This window comes from Sorex araneus, chromosome 2 (genome assembly GCF_027595985.1).
Source record: "Sorex araneus isolate mSorAra2 chromosome 2, mSorAra2.pri, whole genome shotgun sequence".
Taxonomy (NCBI): Eukaryota; Metazoa; Chordata; class Mammalia; order Eulipotyphla; family Soricidae; genus Sorex; species Sorex araneus.
Genome location: NC_073303.1, coordinates 267,372,237 through 267,386,617, shown reverse-complemented (window position 1 = coordinate 267,386,617; position 14,381 = coordinate 267,372,237). Strand labels below are relative to the sequence as shown.

At 50.1% G+C, this 14,381-nt stretch overlaps 1 protein-coding gene across 6 annotated transcripts in view; it reads right to left on the bottom strand.

Annotated features, from left to right (window-relative positions):
* PLS1 (plastin 1) overlaps positions 1 to 14,381 on the bottom strand; it is an 82,302-nt gene that overhangs the window by 33,103 nt on the left and 34,818 nt on the right. For all 6 annotated transcript variants that reach the window (XM_055127379.1, XM_055127376.1, XM_055127380.1 and 3 more), the window contains 3 exons: positions 8,764 to 8,868; positions 2,058 to 2,221; positions 458 to 587 (listed from right to left, as the gene is read on the bottom strand). In XM_055127379.1, coding sequence (XP_054983354.1) covers positions 458 to 587; positions 2,058 to 2,221; positions 8,764 to 8,833 — 364 coding nt within the window. In that variant the 5' untranslated portion in view covers positions 8,834 to 8,868. The remainder of the gene's footprint in view (positions 1 to 457; positions 588 to 2,057; positions 2,222 to 8,763; positions 8,869 to 14,381) is intronic.

The window sequence follows — 14,381 nt, the reverse complement described above, 5'->3', positions numbered from 1 at the left end:
CAGCACCGGGTGTCAGGCCTTGAGCCTCACCTGACCTCCTGGTCACATGAGCCCAAGACACAGAAACCGTCACATCTGCTTAGCAAGTCACCCTAACTGCAGCGTCTAGCCTTGACTGGGATTGGACCAGGCAAAGCAGGGTCGGAGAGGTGAGGTGACACACCAATCATGCCGAACTTCACGTGGTTGGACTTTCTTGTAAGCCGAGACCCTCTATCAAATATGTGTGTGATTTGACAACGAAGTGAACAGCCATCAGCGCGTCCGTCATCCTTCGCCCGGTGCGTGACGTGTCCGGGTACGTTGGGGAAAAACTGTTACCCAACACCTGTGTGTGTGTGTGTGTGTGTGTGTGTGTGTGTGTGTGTGTGTGTGTGTGTGTGTGTGTGTGTGTAGGTGAGCGGAGGACAGCTCCCCCGCCCAGGAGACGGACGCGTCCCTCCGACTCCCGACTCACCTGCGTAAGAGTGCTGCGTGCCCTCGCTGGAGATGGAGGACGTCCCTCCGATAGCTGTGATGCCTTCCCTCTTATTGATTATCTTCCGGAACGTCTGGCTGATGTCCTTGCTTTTTAACTCTTGCATGAGCTGGGATCGGATATAAATAAAACAGAGGGTCTTGATCAAGGAATCACAAAAGAAGACTTTTTTGACATGAAAGGTCAATGTGCTTAGTTGAAATGACATCAAAATAAGTAGCAGGGCATGGAAGACGGAATGCTTCAATGCTTGAAGCCTTTGACTGGCAAGGTGCAAGGTTGGGATCAAATCCTGCAGTTGTCCCTGTGCTGAGGTGACCAAGACAAGGTGACCAAGTCCTTCTGTGTGTGAGAAGAGCCCCAAAGAGGGCTGCATGGCTTAAAGCACCAGCCAGGAGTTATTTACACATTTATTGATTTTGGATTGGGCCCATGGCCAGCTGTGCTCAGGTCTTACTCTCAGCTCTGTGCTCAAGGAGTAGCCTCTAAGTACCATTCAGGGTGAGCCAAAATCCAAAACCACTACAACAACAAAAACCTTTTTAAAAATAAAATTAGGGGGGCTGGAGCGACAGTACAGCGGTTAGGGTGTTTCCCTTTCATATGGGCCGGCTTTGGCATCCCATATGGTCCCCTGAGCACCGCCAGGAGTAATTCCTGAGTGCAGAGCCAGGAGTAACCCCTGAGCATTACTGGGTGTGACCCAAAAAGCAAATAAATAAATAAACAAATAAATAAAATAAAATTAGGGAATGGAGAAATAGCTGAAGGGGGTGAGTTTTGCATGCTGGAGGCCATGTCCCACCCCTGACACTAGAGGGTCGCCTGAGCACGGCGGGGAGTGAGCCCGCACACAGAGCCAGGAGTGACTCCTGGACTTACTGCGCATCACCCAGAATCCCAAATAAGCAAAAGGCATGCGGCAATAGCTACTATAGGGACGATCATCAGCATTTCCCTGGCGGCTTTTATTAAAATTACAAACATTATTCACCACAAGGAAGCCACCGGTTGTGAGAACACACAGCTTCCATATCTTAGCTTCTTCAGTTTCCAAAAAGACTCCACTTCTCAGAGCTGAGTGTGGAGCTATTAAAATACTCTGTGCCGTGGGGCTGGAGTGTTAGTTAGCACAGTGTGTAGGGCATTTACCTTGCACATGGCTGGCCCGGGTTCGATTCCCAGCATCCCATATGGTCCCCCAAGCACCAGCAGGAGTAATTCCTGAGTGCAGAGCCAGGAGTAATCCCTGTGCATTGCTGGGTGTGACCCAAAAAGCAAAAAAAAAAAAAAGAAAAGAAAAGAAAATGACTTCGTGCCCTGAACTCGACCGTAATTGGAACAGGAGCTGAGCTATCATTATCTAATCCTGACTTCCGTTCCCAGAATTGGACTGTTTTCCCCCTCCACTTTCTGAATTAGGGGTGGGAACTGCTGTGAGTTTTTTAATGCCACCATCATAGTAACATCGAGCTTTCCCTGGTCCCTGTCACCAGACTGACTTGGAGAGAGAGTGACAGGACGGAGATCCTGCTTGAACCCAGGAACCCAGGCCCAGGAGAGAAGTGGGGAGACTCACAGAGACAAACTCTTCGAAGCTGATTCTGCCGTCCTTGTTGTGGTCAGCGACCATGATGATCTTCTCCACGATCTCGCGCACCTTGTAGCCAGGCAGGGGCAGGCTGGCCTCCTTAAACAGGTCCTGAAGCTCGTAGTCACTGACATAGCCGCTGCAGTCGATATCTGCAGAGAGAGAGAGACTGGGAGCTGCCCACGGGTGCCCTGCCTGGTCCCTGCAGGCAGGAGAGGGCTGCCAAGGCTGCCTGGCAAGAGGCGAAGGCTTCTCCTTCACCCGGATGGAGCCCAGGACTCCGCACGCTTCATCTAGGCACCTGTGTCTCGGCAGACTCCTGGGGTTAGGACCACCAAGCACATTTTATTTTTTATTTATTTAGTTATTTTTGCTTTACTTGGGTCACATCCGGTGTTGCACAGGGGTTACTCCTGGCTCATGCACTTAGGAATTACTCCTGCTGGTGCTTGGGGGACCATATGGGATGCTGGGAATCGAACCCAGGTTGGCTGCATGTAAGACAAGCGCCCTATCCACTGTGCTCTCGCTCCGGACCCCACCAACCACATCTTATTTATTTATTTATTTATTTATTTATTTATTTATTTATTTATTTACTTATTTATTTGCTTTTTGAGTCCCACTCGGTGATGCACAGGACTTACTCCTGGCTTTACACTCAGGAATTACTCCCGGCAATGCTTGGGGGACCATATGGGATGCTGGGAATCGAACCCTGGTCAACTGCGTGCAAGGCAAATGCCCTCCCCGCTGTGCTATCGCTCTGGCCCCCTGCAAGCACATTTTAAATGCATAGCGTGGACATCGCTCTAACGGCTGACCAACAGGGCTAGTCCACAGCCTTGTTTGAAAGAGCTGAGCATGGTCTCGGGGATCCAGAGGAAAGAGGCAGCCCGGGCTGGGAGTGACACCACTCAAGCTGGAACCTCTCTCTGGAACTTTCAAACTGGACCTAGAGGTGAAGAGAAATTTCCTCAGAGAAGACAGGAGGAAAATAGGTGTGTGAGAAAATGCTCTGCCTCCCTTACCGTCAGGACATGACCTCACACAGGACACAACAACCAGTGTTGGTGGGTTGTGGGGAGGGGGGACCCGCATCCACTGCCACTGGGAACGTCAACCAGTCCAACGTCTTTGGAAAACAACATGGGCACTTCTCAAAACAAACAAACAAACAAACAAAAAAAAAAACCCAAAAAACCCTGAGCTTTCAAATGACCCAGCAATTACACTTCTTGGGCTAATTTAGGGGCTCAAAAACTTGATTTAGAAAAGACCCTGTATTTATTCTAACACCATTCACTAGCCAAAATCTGGAAACAACCCAAGTGTCCAAGGCCAGACGACTGGATAAAGAAATGACGGTATACGTCACGTATACAGGGGAACACTCCTCGGCTAGAGGGGAAAATAAGACTGTCCAATTTGCTGTGGTGTGGCTGGAACAGGAGGTTCTGGTGACATCAGTCAGAGGAGAGGACAAATCTAGAAGGACTCAGTCCTATGTGGATAGAAAGAAACAGAAGAGAACAAAAAGTGGCCCAGAGCAACACAACCTAAATCTGGTCTACAGAATTGAACTTCCACGGTGAAGGGCGGGGAGGGGGTGTTGCCTTGGTGGGGGTGTGATGTGGAGCACTGCGTCCGTGAAACCTGTAACAATGGTGTTTATAAATCACAGGGGGCTGGAGCCATAGTACAGCAGGGAGAGCATTTGCCTTGCACGCGGCCGACCCAGGTTCGATTCCCAGAATCCCATAGGGTCCCCTGAGCATTGCCAGGAGTGGTTCCTGAGTGCAGAGCCAGGAGTAACCCCTGCGCATCGCCAGGTGTGACCCAAAAAGAAAAACAAAATCATGGTGCCGAAATTTTTTTTTTAATGTAAAGGCTCTGCAGGCCCCACATGGTTCCTTCCACATGGGCACCCCAGGAAATACACATAAGAGCTTTTCTCTCATTTACATGTCCCTTGGGGCAGTTCTGCCAGTCCATATTTCATGGCTTCTTCGTTATGTATTTATGATTCCATGGTGCAGGCTGCATCATGGTGGACGTCACTCTGGGATTCAGTGCTCGCAAAATCATTTCACACCTGTACTTGGGCTCCTGGAATGAACTAGGTCACCAGGTGTGGTCATGTGACCATGAAGCGGCCCTTCCCTGGGTTTCCCCGGGAGATGGCCTCTCCCTGCTGGCAGAGAACAGAGGCGACAGCAGACAGCGTGCCCGGAGCCCGCCCAGCACCGGCCTGGGGGGTTCGTTGCCTTCTGCCGCCTCCTCTTCACTGCTGGCAGTTGCCTTGTCCCCTGGAATCCTTTCTCCTCTGGGGAATGGAACTGTGTGCAGTTCAGTTATAGAGACCGGCTTTCCCCTTTGATGCTCACTGACTCACAGGTCAACGGTAAGAGCGCTCTCCTTGTAGTTAGAAAAAAATCTCATCCAGGGTTCCGAATTGCTGCTGGTAATTTGCAGAGCCTTGGAGGGCCAACTTCTATGCCAGCCAGGCATGGGGAATAAAAATGTAAAAACTTAAAACACCAGATTGAGGAAACGTTATTTAACAGCTAATTATCATGCTAAATCAGAAGTTCCCAAATTTATTTGGCCTACCACTCTTTTTCTAGGGAAAAAAGTTTCTCCTGGCCCCCTACTGTAAGTGAACAGAGAGCATCCTCTCCACCATCGGCCCGTGGTAGCTCCATGTCCCCCAGGGGTGCAGTAGCACCCACTTTGGGGAGCATGGGGCTAAGCTAAGAACAGTTCAGGGTCAAAGCTCTGGGGACAGAGCGGTGTGCTGGTTTCTACCCTCTGCACACAGTGGGACAAAGAACAAAGTTCTGTGCACAGGAGTCACTCCTTGTGGTGCTCAAGGGACCATATGGTGTGCTGGGGATCGAACCCGGGCCGGCCACGTGCAAGGCAAGTGCCCTGCCCACTGCACTATCTCTCCATCCCCTTGTATCTCATTAAAAAAAAACAAACCTGTTTAAGAAAAAGAGCACTTGCCTTGCATGTTTTGGTTTCAATCCCCAGAACCCCCCAAGTCCCCCAAAACAGACAATGGACAAACATTTCCTTCAAAGAAGAAACACAACAAGGGGCAAATGGCAGAAATACAGCAAAATGGCAAAGAAGTACATGCTCGATGCCATCCACCACCAAGGAACTGCTGATCAAAATCCTGACACCACGTGGAACTCTTAAGGACAGCTGCCGTCTAAGAATGAAGGGCTGGGGGAGCACCGAGGGGAAGGCACTTGCCTCAAGTGGCCTATGGCCTCTACATGGCTTTGAATCCCAGTGTAACATGTGCTCACCAAGCAGCTCCACGTGTGACCTCTGAGCACTGCCGGGGGAGAAAGGAAGAAAGAAAGAAAGAAAGAAAGAAAGAAAGAAAGAAAGAAAGAAAGAAAGAAAGAAAGAAAGAAAGAAAGAAAGAAAGGAAGGAAGGAAGGAAGGAAGGAAGGAAGGAAGGAAGGAAGGAAGGAAGGAAGAAGAAAGAAATAGAGAGAGAGGGAGGGAGAGAGAGGGAGAGAGATGGAGAGAGGGAGAGAGTAAGAAAGATGGAGAGAGAGTGATGGAGAGAGGGAGAGAGAGGGAGAGGGGGAGTGTGAGAGAAAGATGGAGAGAGGGAGAGAGACAGAGGAAGAGAGGAAGATGGAGAGAGGGAGAGAGAAAGAGAGAAGGAGAGAAGGGGAGAGAGAGGGAGAGAGAAAAAGAAGGGGAGAGAAATGGAGAGAGAGGGAAAGAAAGAGGGAGAGCGATGGAGAGAGATGGGGAAAGGGAGAGAGATGGAGAGAGAAAGAAAGAGAGGGAGAGAAAGGGAGAGAGAGGGAGAGAGAAAGACGGAGGAGTGAGAGAGAGAAATAAAAAGAGAGGGAGAGAAAGGGAGAGAGAGGGAGAGGGAAAGAGAGAAATGGAGAGAGGGAGAGAGAGAAAGAAAGAGAGATGGAGAGAAGGAGAGAGAGTAGATTGATGGCCACAGAACAGGGTGTTTCAAGATGGTGGGAATGATAACCTTTCTGTGAATATTTTGTTGTAATTTTGAGAAGAAAAAAAGGCACCACAAAATAGTTGAATCCCTTATGTGTCCCCAAAGATCCAAAATATGCCAGTGAGGTGGATGGGCAGGTCTCTGGGACTGAGAGAAGCTAGTCAGTGCCAACGAACGAAAGTCTCTGAGCACCCAAGAAGCAATTTATCCGCTGACTGGAGTGAGCACGCACAGTTTCTGTCAGGTTAGCATCCCGCACACAGAGCAAAGGAATCCTGCCGCGCCCCGTGAATAAATTATTTATTTGACATATCATTAAATAAATATTCCCAGATTACATGTCCACGAGTCACACGGATTAGCATGGACATGTGAAATAAGATAAATCCCTAATTCACACACTTTCCTAAGACCTATATGGCACTTTTATTCAAGCTACCTAACTCTTGCTATCAAATAACAGGAATACCAAATTAGGTGATGCATTTTTACTGCTGCCTTTGATCCAGTGATGAAATGAGCAGGACATTCTGAGGAATTGCCCGGTTTTTGTCTTGAAAAGACTGGACACTATGTACAAGCCTGTAAAATTTGGTAATAATTGTTTTTGTTTGTTTTTTGCCTTTTGGGTCACACCCAGCAATGCACAGGGGTCACTCCTGGCTCATGCACTCAGGAATTACCCCTGGTGGTGCTCAGGGGACCATATGAGATGCTGGGAATCAAACCCGGGTTGGCAGCGTGCAAGGCAAATGCTGTGCTACTGCTCCAGCCCCAATATTTTTTTTTTTTGAAATCATACTTCTTGCATGTTCTGCTCCAATAACAAATAATACTATCTCCCAAGAAAAGAGAAGACCAAGATGAAGACATCAGCCTATGGGGCTGGAGAGATGGCCCAAACGGGTGGCAGCGTGTGGAGACAGTCCTGGGCTTGACCCCTGGAAACACACTGGTCCTGCAAACACTCTAGTGTGTGCCTCCTAAAAACACACAGAAGTGGATTATAAGTTTAGTTTTTTTCCCCTCTTCTTTATTCCATTCTCACGGTTTGTTTATTGTGTTTTATTTTGCAGCGCTGTAATGAACCGGGGTCTCACATAAAGAGACGTTTTAAGCGACATCTCCTGTGCTATGACTTCGCCCCCCCCCCACAGCCTGGACTGGACTGCAGCCCCCCCCCCCCGGGCCCTGTGGCCCCCTGCTTGGCAGGGCAGGGTCACAGAACGGCTGCGATTCATCCAACACACTTGATTTCACAGTGATGATTTCCAAGCCGTGCACTTCCTGAGAGCTCGACTTTTTCATTCTAGCAGCAGTGGCACCATATTTATTTGAGGGGGGCTCCCAAGCAGTGCTCCTGGGGCACAGGGCCGCTCCCAGCAACACCATAACCCAGACGCTGAGAGGAGTACTGGGGTCACCAGGGGTCCACCCAGGGGTGGGGTGGGGTGGCAGGGGTCGAACTTGAGTTCTGAGCAAGCCGGGCACGGACCCTTGACTCTGCATCGTCTCCCTGGCGCCTTTTGCATATAAATTGGGGGGAGAGTTTTATTTTGAAACTTTGATCCTTTTCATTGCCATCTAAAAGTCCATCTGCCCTGTGTTTCACCTACATCGAACTCGTCCTGATTTACAGGGTTCGAGACAAGCAGAGGTGGGGAAGGAGCCCATCTGCCTGTTGGCTGAGTGGGAGCAGCGTGCTGACACGGTCCCACCCTCTGTCCCCAAGCTCCCCTGGCCCTGGCCTGCACCGAATTCCGTCCTTATTCACCAGGTTCGTGAACAATCTAGATCAAGGCCAAAGACGAGCGAAAGGCAGGACTTGGCTCCCGGCTCCTTGCCAATTCCCTGGGAGCAAAAATGAAGAAGGCCCCGTGGCGAGCAGACGGGGAAGGAGTGTTTGGGGATGAAGCACCAGGAGCTGCCGGCCTCGCCCAGTCACCGAGACACAGCGCCAGGCGGCCTTTGACCCTGGGTGGGGAAGACAGGGCCGGGCTGGCCCTTCAGAGCCACACTGAGACTTTAGAAAAGCCTGCGCGAGAGAGACAGAGAGCAAGACACAGGGCCCGTCAGCACAGCAGGGAGGGTGTTTGCCTTGCACGCAGCCAACCCGGGTTCGATTCCCAGCATCCCATAGGGTCCCCCGAGCATCGCCAGGAATCATTCCTGAGTGCATGAGCCAGGAGTAACCCCTGTGCATTGCTGGGTGTGACCCAAAAAGGAAAAGAAAGAAAGAAAGGAAGGAAGAAAGAAAGAAAGAAAGAAAGAAAGAAAGAAAGAAAGAAAGAAAGAAAGAAAGAAAGAAAGAAAGAAAGAAAGAAAGAAAGAAAGAAAAAGATGGCCAAGGTTCACAGATACTCTGCACGGGTGCGAGTGCTGCGGCCAGGCCTAGTGCACGGAGGCCAGAGTTCACGGGTACACAAGGAAGTGTTCCTCTATTTTCCCTCCAAATGGGGCGATCACGTGAAGCGTATTCAGTTACGCTGTCATTCATTAACCTGGAATGCGCGCCACAAAGAAATGATCAAAGTGATTCAAAGTTCAGTTCTCCTAGAAATTCAAGCCAGTCTTGTTTTTTTTCCCTTTCAGACATAAAGAATCGGTGAAAGTGGGCTATTCTTGGGGAGGGCGTGGGGCGGGAAGCTGGGGTCACAGGGCGGGTCAGGGAACTGACGGGCACACTTTCCCACCTACCTATTTTATTGAACGCTTCCCGCAGCTCTTCCAGCTCCTCCCGAGAAATGGTGGTGGTGCTGTTTTCCATCTTGAGGCGAGAGAGCCGGCTTCAGCGCTTCCTCTCTAGGGACAGCAAGGGGAGGAAGGGAACATTAGTCCCGAGGGGACACATTTGCCCCAGCAAGACACAACAGCCCTGCGCTCACTCTCCAGCCCAGTCCTGTTTATTCCTGTAAGATAAATCCCCAGGGAGATTTTTTAAAAAAAAAAAAAAAAGGTCTCTCATGCACAGTAGGACAATGCTTACTTTTAAAAATAATCTTGTGGGGGCTGGAGTGATTGCACAGCGGGGAGGGCATTAACCTTGCACGCAGCCAACCCGAGTTCGAATCCCAGCATCCCATATGGTCCCCTGAGGACCGCCAGGGGTAATTCCTGAGTGCAGAGCCAGGAGTAACCCCTGTGCATTGCCGGGTGTGACCCAAAAAAGAAAGTAATAATAATAATAATAATAAAAATAATCTTGTGTTGGGGCTGGAGAGATAGCACAGCAGGTAGGGTGTTTGCCTTGCACTCGGCCGACCCGGGTTCAATTCCCAGCATCCCATATGGTCTCCTGAGCACCACCAGGGATAATTCCTGAGTGCAGAGCCAGGAGTAATCCCTGTGCATCGCTGGTTGTGACCCAAAAAAGCAAATAATAATAATAATAACAATAATAATAATCTTGTGTTTTGGTGACTTGAGGTAAAGATTAAAGACAAATATACAATATGCTCTATTCCACTGAGAGTCATCTAATTGTGTTAGAAGTTCAGATGTTCCTCTAAAATTGATGAAACTTGAGTTTTTGATAAACTATGGAAGCAAAGCGGGAAGTTTTTTGTTTTCTTTTTTAATTCTGAGTGTTCAGGTGGTTCAATATCATCCTGGAATATTTCCAGGTATTTAAGGAAGCACACCATTAAAAAATATTTTCTTGATGAGAAATCTGCAGTTTAATTGAAACTGAAACTTAGTTTCTCAGTTTAATTGATCAGATTAAATCGAGAAGGCCTGTGACAGGACTGTCACTTGTGATCTTTATACAAAGATGGCTAAGGTTTTAGTATTCTTTCAAAATAACACCTTAAAAATGGGCGGGGGGGTTATTAGGTCCTAATTGAATGAGCAATTAAGCCTTTATACTTTATACTTTTATACTTTATACTTTTAAAAAACTTTTAGAAAACATTTTCCACAATTTGAGTCTGGGGAAAGGGAACAGTTTGGAGAGTTCCGGTTAGCAGAGCAAGAAAGAGAAATAAATGGTGTAAAAGTAAAAAGAAAAGTAAAAAGTAAAAGTAAAAAGAAGTAAATCCTTCCTAACAAGGTGCAGTTGTATTAAACTTATCAAATTTCTCCTATTTAGATGCTTTACCATATTTAAACTACTTGTAGTCCTAGTTATTTTCTGTTGAAAAAGATCAAATGGTCTCTGGGGAATTTTATACATAATTCCCAACGTCTGCAAAACGCGGATTCTGTCACGCTTGGCTCTGAATCTCTGTGGTTTGGGTGATTCTGCACATTATTTCTTGTGTTCCAAATGGTTCCTATCCCTTGCATCACATTTTAAAAATAGTGGTCCAATTTTAGCATTTTGCACTCCACAGAAATTCTGCAAATTAACAGTCCTTATGTTGACCTTGCATTTGAAGCAAGCAATGTTCTTGGGGTTCTCCTCTTTGCTGAGGCCTCTTCAAAATGTACAGCTTTTGTCAATTACATGAAATGCTAAAATTCTCCCCACACCAGGCAAATCCTTTTGAAAAGGTAATTTGCCTATATGGTGTGGGCTTCTTACTTTAGAAGTCTTATTTTTACAAGCAGGGAAAAAATTGGGCCAAGGATGCAGTTCAGTAGTACAGCAAGTGCTTTGCATGTTTGAGGCCCTGGGTTGATCCCTGGCAACAAAACAAATTAGAAAGAAAAAAACAAAAGATGCTCCAATTTCTTAGCCATTTAAAGAGAAAAATACAACATGCTTCTCAAGATATATACTCTTAAGAGCTAGTCCAGGGGCTGGGGCTGGAGAGATAGCACAGCGGGTAGGGCGTTTGCCTTGCACGCGGCCGACCCAGGTTCGATTCCCAGCATCCCATATGGTCCCCTGAGCACCGCCAGGAATAATTCCTGAGTGCAGAGCCAGGAGTAACCCCTGAGCATCGCCGGGTGTGACCCAAAAAGGAAAAAAAAAAGAGATAGTCCAGGGGCTAAGGCACTTGCCTGTGGGCAGTATCCCTTGGTTTGCTCCCCAGTAGCCCTCAGTCTTTAGAACATTAATCCCGTAGTAGCCCCTGAACGTGGCTGCATGTGACCCAGCCCCGCTACCCCCCAAATAAACAGCAAAACCAGAAATTATATATATATGTATATATATATATACTTTTAATACTTTTAAAGCACAATGCAAGTTTCAGAAGTAGAATAAAGAAAGGAAAGATCCTGCACTTGTATGAGCCTGAAACATCTTCCAGAAGGGTATAAGGAAAAGGCAACCGTGAGTCCCACAGAGGGAGGAAGCGCGTTTGGAAGCAACGGAGGAAACGGCTCCCGTCGGGTCGGCTTTGGAAACTAAGACCCCAGCATGCTGGTTCCGAGACGGTGCCTAGAGGTCACGTGCAATGTTGGGACGAAGACCCCGTGTTCCTTGGCGGGACCTGACCCCACTCTGAAGCGTGAGCCTGGACGCCTGAGACAGAAGCTCAGGAGACTGTAACTCCCAAGTCGGCCCTGAGAGAAGCAGCGAGGCCCAGAGTCAACTGAACCCTGTTGACGGACAAAGGAGCAGCAGTCGCAGCTGTGGCTGAGTCTTTCTTCGGCAATTCCAACACAACTTTCCCCCTTCCTTTTATTCTTTTATTTGGGGGGGTTGTCACACCTGGTGATGCACAGGGGGTTACTCCTGGTTCTGCACTCAGGAATTACTCCTGGCAGTGCTCAGGGGACCCTATGGGATGCTGGGAATCGAACCCGGGTCGGCCGCGTGCAAGGCAAACGCCCTCCCTGCTGTGCTATCACTCCAGCCCCATTCTTATTCTTATTCTTTTTTTTTTTTTTTTTGCTTTTTGAGTCACACCCGGCGATGCACAGGGGTTACTCCTGGCTCATGCACTCAGGAATCACTCCTGGCAGTGCTGGGGGACCATATGGGATGCTGGAATCGAATCCGGGTCGGCCGCGTGCAAGGCAAACGCCCTCCCTGCTGTGCTATGGCTCCAGCCCCCAGCCCCATTATTCTTACGAACTTTGGGCACCATGTTCCACAATCTAGCAACGGCAGGACTGCATGCAGGAAGTGTTCCAGCCCCTCGTCTACCCGCCTGCAGTGGCCCTTCCCTCCTCAGCCTTTCATTTCTCAGGCCACAGAATTCAAGACAAATCTTCCACCTAGGAAAGCTCCCCCGCTCCCCAAATGTACTCGAACCACAATATATTTGGAAGGTGAAGGAAACAGACTCTAGGAGGGAACCCACTTCTCGAGTGAATTGAAACCAGATTGGACCTTTGATCCTCCCTCCCAGCCCTGGCAGCCTGGAACGCTTTTCCACGATTAGCCTGAGCCCCTAAGACCGTCCTTCCTGAGGGGCGGGCGGCCTGGGCAGCAGAGCCTGATTTCTGAGAAAAAGGCGTGAGACCAGCCAGCCTTCGCTCCCGACTCTGAGAACGGTCGGACGGATGGACGGACGGACGGACGCTGTCTTCACTTGCCCCCTCTGGCTTCCTGGCCAATGTGCCCTCCCTCCCTCCCTCCACAGCCACCTGGGGTTCTGAGTTCTCCGGAGCCACTGATCCCACCCCCCAAGCTAGCAAGATAACAAAAGTGTTACTGTGTGTTACCGTTAGCAATGGTATGCCGCTCCCCCCTCCCGCCCACACACACACCCTGTTAGCGCCACAGCCAAGCAGTCAAGTTTGCTGCCTGGAAGCAAACTTGACTCAGTAAAGCACTGAGTGCGACTCACCAGGAGGGTGAGTGTTAAGGGTACAGTGTCACACCTCTTCGCAGACTGCCACTGACCAGAGCCGGCAAAGGACCGGCTCCCTCGCTGCCTCTGCTCTGTCAGGCTCCGAGGGGGTTCCTGGCCTGAGCTGCACTCCCGGGCCCGCCTGGCCCTGGGTTTCGCCTCCCCATAGCCACACTGAGAGAGAACACCCTTCCCTTGCTGCTTCCCACTTATCCCGCGTGGCCTGGCACTCTCCAGTCCCACCCATGCCTGGAGCAGGAGGCAGCATGTCACGTGGCTGGGATGTGCCTCTTCTACCCACCACAGCTTCCTGCCCATCAGGCGGGGCCCTGGTGTCCCCCGGCTCCTGGCGACGGAACAGCACGGTGAGGAGAGGGGCGCCTCTGTCTTTTAGGGTTGGGTTTCTTCGTGGAATTCCTGGGTCCCGTGGCGGCTCTAATTGAAATAACCCGAGAAATCTCCGCCCTGTTCAAACTCCCCTCTTCCTTCGCTCCACCTGCTCTCGTAGCATCGAATGCACAGCAAATATTGGCAGAGGGTGGTCCCCGGGCTGCTTCTCACGCCCGTGAGCTCATGGGGCACTTATCTCTTCTCTAATTGATGGGATAGGTGTGTCCTTCAAATGGCAATCTGAGGCTAAAGAGATTCGAGAACCTGCCCGAGGAAGGCACAGACGAGAGTTCTGGAATCAGCACTGTGGGCCAGAGAGATAGCCCAATGGGCTGGGCACGGGCTTTGCATGGGGAGGGCGAGGTTCCAGCCCCATCACCTCAGGGTCCCCTGAGCACTGCCAGAAGTAACCCCTGAGCACCGAACCAGGAGTAGCCCCTGAGCACTGAGCCAGGAGTAGCCCTTGAGCAACACCAGCTATGACCCCAAACAGAACAAAAAAATCAGAGCTGTGTTAGGTGCCCGAGCTCGGAAAGGCCCCAGGGGACAGGAAGTTGTGAAAAAAAGAACCAGGGCGCCTTCACACTCAAGTACGACGGACCGAGCCCTCCTCAAGGAAGTCACCCTTCCCATGGACCTGTCTGTGTCTTCCAGGAAGGAAAGGGACCAAGAGGCTAGTGTCGGACCAGCAGAGCAGACGCGGGTAGAACTAACCAGCTGCAACGTAATTCCTCAATGCAGAGCAAAGGATTGAGCGACACGGAAAATGCCATTTTCTGAGACTTACAAAACCTCCAATGCTGTGTTTTTTCGGTTCCCATAAACTGGGGGTAAAACAGCCCTTGGTAAGAGCCAACTTGGGGTGTCTGCGGGGAGGGAGGGGGGACACTGGAGACAGGGTCTGGGTTTATTGTTCTGAAGACAGACTACAGCAGCAGCATACAGTGTTTGCACCTGCTCGGCCGGAGCAGTCAGCCCAGAGCCCCTCTCTGGTGTCCAGATGCCCTGCCCACCACCCCCTGCCGATGCCCGTCTAGCTGCCGGGCTGCCGGGCGCCCACCCTCTCTCCAAAACTCATCTACTTGCCCTCCGCACAGTGTCTGCATTTGCGGGGGGCGAAGGCAAAGGTTTAGATCCGACTCCTAGGCAGATCCAAGAGACTGTGAGTGCCCTTGCTCCCCAAGAACACCTGGCACCCCTATGAAAAGGGACTCATCGAATCTCCCCGAGCCGCAC